Source organism: Poromitra crassiceps (genome assembly GCF_964638095.1).
Source record: "Poromitra crassiceps genome assembly, chromosome: 28".
In the NCBI taxonomy this organism is placed as follows: domain Eukaryota; kingdom Metazoa; phylum Chordata; class Actinopteri; order Beryciformes; family Melamphaidae; genus Poromitra; species Poromitra crassiceps.
Window position 1 is genome coordinate 5,295,376 of NC_139651.1, and position 7,148 is coordinate 5,302,523.

Genomic DNA, 7,148 nt, shown 5'->3' on the forward strand with positions numbered 1-7,148 from the left:
GCATTTATATTTTCTTTGCCATTCAAAGTTTGCCAGGTTGCTACAGTACTTGGCAAATAGCACAGAAAAACGGTGTGGTTCTAATTGCTCCACCCGCTGAAGTTTAACTCAACCCGTGTGTTGGGGAAGCTACTTTGAAAGCATAGCTTAGGAAGCTACCAACTATGAAACTACAGCAAAGTGTGACAGAGTCTGGCTCTCCAAAATAGGATCAAGCTCGTTTCTAGTCGGTCCAAACCTGCCACAATATCCCCTGAACGTCTTTGCACAGAAATATCAAACAAGAAGCCACCGATATGGTCGAGAGCAGCTTACCTTCTAGCAGGCCGGGGCGATGACAGCTATAGACAGCCCGGCTTGTGTGGCCAGCCCAGTCGGTAGTGTGGAGGCCAGATTCAGGCAGCCTCCCGCTCATAAGACGCTTAGAAAAGAAAAGTCTCACACACACACACACTAACAGGTGAAAACAGAGGGAAAACTACGAGATTACAGGGGCTCCAGAGAATCCATGGCTCGGCTTCAATCAATGGCGGAGAGGGGCCTGCGCACCTGAAATCCACGGCTATAATCTCTAAACCACTCCCACTTCCTGTTTGACTCTCTGGGCAAAGACGTAAATTGACATATTATAATTAAACAAGGGGGTCCCTGACAATCACATGTCAATCATATATCACCCTGTAACAAAAGCTAAACCTGGGAGAAATGTAGTTTAGGAAACTACAAGCGACACAGAAAAAGTAGTTCAAACCACTTAGTAAAAAAAAAAACATTAAATTGACGATGTATGGATATATGAAATTATAAATAGATTATCCTACAAAAAAGCACAATGCCAGCTAAAAATATGCCTCTCAATTGAGTTTATTGCAATAGTTGACACCCAATGCATTCAATGTTGTATTTTTATTGTTGTAAACAAATCGGGGTTCTTCTAGGTTTTGTTTTATCAGACCAATAACCAGTAAAGAGTAAACGGGGCACGGTGGCTCAGTGGTAGAGCTGTCGCCTCGCAGTCAGAAGGTCCTGAGTTCGATTCTCGCCTGGGACACTGTGGGCGCTGTGGTTGTGTTCCCCCCCATATCTTCAGTGCCTACTGCCCAGGTGGGGTATCTCGTCGTAAGGGCCTTTCTGTCTGTGTGGAGTTTGCATGTTCTCCCCGTGCTCCCCCAGGGGGGTTCCTCCGTATATAACCCCCCCCCCCCCATTAAAAACATGCAGAAGATCAGATCGTCATCGTCATCCGACCAGTGACGACAACATCCGAAGTCGGTCCCCGGGCGCTGTACGAGAAAGCGACCACTGCTCCTGGCCTGCCCCCCGGAGGAAAGGACAAAGCCAGGATGGGTTAAATGCAGAGGACAAATTTCACCGGCCACCGTCAGCATGTGTGTGTTGTGGCCCTCCGTGCATGTGTTGATTGTAATCGTGTGACAATAAAGACAGGCTTGTCCGTCTGAATCGTGTTTTTTTTTTTTTTTTAAAGACTTGACTAGGATTGGTTAAGGTTAGGATAAGAATATCAGGGCAAGCCAATCAGAGGCCGCATAGGTTGTGTGTCTTGTCAAGTACAGTAACATTAGTGGGATCCTGGTTGCCTTCATATGCTGCCTTCAAAGTGATCAGGATGAAATAAATAGAGACAGTCCTGTCAAAGGGCGCTCTGGTTCAAAATAATGGTTATATATATATATATATATATATATATATATATATACAGTATATATATATACATATATATATATATATATATATATATGCGTGTGTGTGTGTGTGTGTGTGTGTGTGTGTGTGTGTGTGTGTATATATATTATATACATATACATATACTGTGTGTCAGGGGCGTCGTCAGCCCTGGGCTTCCGGGTCTAGAGCCCCGGATGTTTTTTTCCTAGCCCCGGAGGTTTTTTTTTTTTTTTTTTTCAATAAACAAAGTCTGGCATTAATAATCAGTACATTATACAAAGAAATCAGACTAAACATTTACAAAATTGGAACAGACAATCAAATAAACAACAAAATAAAATAAATAAAGCAAAATCATTAAGTCAGAGTTCTAAACAGTTTTCTAAAAAAAAAAAAAAAAAAAATATTTAAAAATATCTTCACACAGAATATTATTAACCATACAACCTACAACCTACAACGCTAGCATCAGCATGAAGCCACAGCCATCCACTCCAATGTCTATAGAAGCTAACGTTAGCATGACTGTCACAATAACAATGCCTTCACTTCACAGTTACATTAAACAAAACCACACATCACTGCTTCATTAAACCATTACAACAAACAATACCTTGTTCCCAATTCCAGCTAGGCGCTTTTGATTAGATAGAACCGTAGGTTGAAGAGCGACATGTGTTTTGCGACCGGCTGGTGAGCACACCTTACGTCAAGTAGCGTAGATATAACATCACTACGTCCACTCTGTTTCAAAATAAAAGTACCATATGATACAAAAACGGCACCATCAGAATTTAGGTTTACAGGAAGCGTGTACCTTAATAAAATACCTTCACAGGAGTTACTGGGGGGGGGTTCGTACCATTGAGATATAATATTTAATAAAATAAAATATGTAAATTTGCTAAGTGGACTCCCGCCAGAACCCTATCAAGGACCTCTGGTGGTCCCTGGACCTCACTTTGAGACCCACTAATCTTGTTCTTCTGTATTCATCTCAAATGACTCACAACATGGCTATTTACGGATTGGAAAAACCAACATTCCCCCCTTACCCCCCCTCCCCGTCGGGGTACCTGGCTAAAGCCCCCAATGTCTTCAGGACCTAGAAACGCCCCTGCTGTGTGTGTGTATATATATACACACACATAATATGTATATGTATAGGTACCGAACGCGTCCGAGCGCGTCAACATATGTGCGTAGCTTGTGAATATCTTCTCCGCATCTAAGTGGATAAGTCATATTATGAAAATGAGAGACACAAACACTAGAGGGATTAAAAATGGATGATTTTATTATAAATCAGGTGCAACATCGAGGAACACTGGCGTTGGGGCACTAACACTTTGACCCGGAGCAGCATCTCTCTCAGTCAGTTGAATATTACACACAGGGCCTTTTCAGTAACAAGGTGACTTTAGAAAACTCTCTCTCAGCTCTGAGACTCCGTCTAATGAATGTGAGAAATGGACATGAATTATTAACACAAGCAGATAAGACACCGTTTTAAGAGTCAAATCTCCTCTTCATTCCTCTGCATGGTGATTGTGAAGGGCAAGGAATTAAAACAGCAACAGTAGAGGGTGAGATACGGGTGTGTGTGTGTGTGTGTGTGTGTGTGTGTGTGTGTGTGTGTGTGTGTGTGTGCGCTCGCCCGCGTGTGCTTGTCACTGTTGCAGGGCAGGAAGAACCGTCCCCATGCAGGGTCCAAAGCCCACCCTGTATCCAGCTCCTTCACAGTAACCTGGAAAGATGGGAGGGACATGATTATTATTATAATGATTAATAGTAAAAATGTTATATGATTATTATTATTATTATACTTATTATTACAGCATATAGTACAAATGTTATATGGTTTCCAGTTCCACTTTTTAAGCACTCTGTGTGTGTGTGTGTGTGTGTGTGTGTGTGTGTGTGTGTGTGTGTGTGTGTGTGTGTGTGTGTGATCCACACATTCAGCTGCAACCCCATTTATACCACCTGTGAATGTTTGTTCCGTTTGCCCTGATGAAGGCCTGTGTTGCCCCAAACATGTCGGTTTTTAATGTTGTGCAGCCAACCAAGAAAGTATTTTTATTATTTGCTACCAGAAGAGCTGCCTTAGTGTTTTTCCTTATGATAATGAATACGGCACGGTGGCTCAGTGGTTAGCACTGTTGCCTCACAGCAAGAAGGTCCCGGGTTCGAACCCCGGTCCGTCCCAGGTCCTTTCTGTGTGGAGTTTGCATGTTCTCCCCGTGTTCGTGTGGGTTTCCTCCCACCACCATCAAAGACATGTATGTTAGGGTTAAGACTCCTGTCAGCGCTCCTGACCAAGGCACTGGCAAAAAGAACCTAGTTCTACGAAGGTTCCTAGTTCCTAGATGGGTCAAATGCAGAGGATGAATTTCCCTACAGGGATAAATAAAGAATAACTTAAGAAATGATGTTATGATTTTGTTTGACCAGGGAGACAACACAGCCCAAGTGAGTAAAGGAGACGAATACCTCAGCAGACTTATCGGTTTTAATCTTAGTGGATTTTTATACTTTGACATAGATCTTGAATTGACAACTAACTCAATGCATATTAAAAAAGAAATAAAAAATGAAACAGATGAACCCTTTTGATATAAATTATGTACAAACTGAATATGGGATGAAGCAGTGAGTCACTCTTCAACTTACTACTGAATCTAGCCTGCAGTGTGACGCAATGAGAAGACGAGTGGGTGATGTGTGTGTGCATGTGTGTGTGCGTGCGTGTGAGTGTGTGTGTGTGCGCACAGCCGCACACACGTGTGTGTGTGTGTGTGTGTGTGTGTGTGTGAGAGCGCGCAACCAAGGGCTAATGATTTCAATCAGCAGTTGAGGCCCAGTCACACACGCACACACACGCACCCACGCATGCACGCGCACACACACACACACACACACACACACACACACACACACACACACACACACACACACACACACACACACACACACACACACACACACACACACACACACACACACTTTCTTCTAATCTTCAAGTGTCAAATTGAATTTTGGGGGGAGAAAGTGAAACAGTGGGCAGCCTTGTACAACACAGAGAGACTGAATGCATTATTAATGGCACACTGTGCTGAGACAGTGCTGCAGCAGCTTCTCCTGCGGAGAGGCTCAGCAGGTCTGCCTGTGGATACTCCTGAGATGGGATAACTGGTGCTGGAAGTGGTGTCGGAGGACCAGTAGGAGGTGCTCTTCCCCTCTGGTCTCGAGAATAATCTCTCCAATGCCCCAGGGCAGAGACAGGGACTCTGTCCTGTGGGTGAGCACCGTCCTTCGGATGAGACGTTAAACCGAGGTCCTGACTCTCTGTGCTCATTAAAGATCCCATCGGCACTCTTCGTAAGAGTAGGGGTGTAATACCGCGGTGCCCCTGCGGGGTGTAACTCCGGTGCCCTGGCTAAATTGCCACACAGGTCTTCCTTCCTAACCTGACATTGCCAGATGGGGGCGGTACTTCCTTCCATCATGGCCACCTAATCATCCCTCGTTACTTAATTGACACAGTAAGTCCTCTACTCTCCACTATGATAGATATATATTTATATATGATATTATATAATTAAATATATAATTACTTGTGTCACTTGTGTTTCCATCTCCCATGAATCATCCTCATCAAGGCATTCCATGGCAACGCATAGTTTCATTTGAGGGGTGGAAATGTGAATCATAAAGAGGTGAGCAGTTAAGAGTGAATGAATGACAAAATATGTTTATGTAGTTAACAAGGATGTTTCAATGATAGCATTGGTTATTCTAGTATTGTCACCCATGGGTGACCATGGGCACCAAAGGCCCTCATTCCAATTCCATTAGTGGATTCTTACACAATTGTATTTATAAACGTTATTAATTGATTTAGTAATGTTATCATCATATTCATTCTATGTATTAACTTAGTTCTTCTTCTTCTTTCCTATTCCTTTCCTATTCCTAACTAGTTACTGTAACTTAACTACTTTTTTCAGTAACTAGTAATCTAACTAATTACTTTTTCAAATTCAGTAACTCAGTTACAGTTACTAAAATAGTAACTGGGCTAGTTACTAGTTACTTTAGGACAGGAAAATAACGGACAACTTCAGAGGATTACCAAGTTTCTGATGCTCAGACCTAGTCCTAGTCCAGCTGCAGCCAGAGCCCCAGAGGCTAATGACCTTGATAGGCTATAAGCCTCCACAATAAGTGAATGTTCAATGCCACACTGTGGCACAGCAACACTAACATAATGTGTGCATTAATAAGACAATCAAAGCAGTCTTTTAAAAGTAACGCAAAAGTTACTTTCCCTAGTAACTAATTACTTTGAAGTAACTGATAACTTTAAAGTAATTAAATTACCTTTTGAGAGAAGTAACTAGTAACTGTAACTAATTACCAATTTTCAGTAACTTTCCCAACACTGCGAGGCAGCAGTAAACAAAAGTCATTTCAGTAACAAATGGGCTTGTTTTAAGCTGTAATTGCGGTGCCTCCCGGGGGTCGGGCGGTGTAATAACATGCATAAATCCCCCCAGGTTTCCTCAAAATCCTATCAGCAGTGTCTGAGATAGCACATGTGATGGATGAATGAACAAATAGATGGAGACTGAGCCATTGTCCTCAAATCAAATCAAATAAAACAGCCAAAACCATATCCTTCCTATCCAGGACCAATAAAACAATCATAAAGCAATCTGATAGTGTAGCAGCAGGGGTGTGAGGGATTTTAAATCTAACCTGTGATGGTGACTTGGTTAATATAGCGGGGGTTTGAGGGATTTTAAATCTAACCTGTGATGGTGACTTGGTTAATATAGTGGGGGTGTGAGGGATTTTAAATCTAACCTGTGATGGTGACTTGGTTAATATAGCGGGGGTTTGAGGGATTTTAAATCTAACCTGTGATGGTGACTTGGTTAATATAGTGGGGGTTTGAGGGATTTTAAATCTAACCTGTGATGGTGACTTGGTTAATATAGTGGGGGTTTGAGGGATTTTAAATCTAACCTGTGATGGTGACTTGGTTAATATAGTGGGGGTTTGAGGGATTTTAAATCTAACCTGTGATGGTGACTTGGTTAATATAGTGGGGGTTTGAGGGATTTTAAATCTAACCTGTGATGGTGACTTGGTTAATATAGCGGGGGTCTGAGGGATTTTAAATCTAACCTGTGATGGTGACTTGGTTAATATAGTGGGGGTTTGAGGGATTTTAAATCTAACCTGTGATGGTGACTTGGTTAATATAGTGGGGGTTTGAGGGATTTTAAATCTAACCTGTGATGGTGACTTGGTTAATATAGTGGGGGTTTGAGGGATTTTAAATCTAACCTGTGATGGTGACTTGGTTAATATAGTGGGGGTTTGAGGGATTTTAAATCTAACCTGTGATGGTGACTTGGTTAATATAGTGGGGGTTTGAGGGATTTTAAATCTAA

The 7,148-nt window shown here is 42.2% G+C and overlaps 1 protein-coding gene across 1 annotated transcript in view; it reads right to left on the minus strand.

Moving 5' to 3' along the window:
• Nucleotides 1–3,064: 3,064 nt before the first annotated feature.
• fah (fumarylacetoacetate hydrolase (fumarylacetoacetase)) overlaps nt 3,065–7,148 on the minus strand; it is a 29,350-nt gene continuing 25,266 nt past the window's right edge. The window contains exon 14 of the mRNA XM_083662125.1: nt 3,065–3,433. Within this exon, the coding sequence (XP_083518251.1) occupies nt 3,357–3,433 (77 nt within the window). The 3' untranslated portion in view covers nt 3,065–3,356. The remainder of the gene's footprint in view (nt 3,434–7,148) is intronic.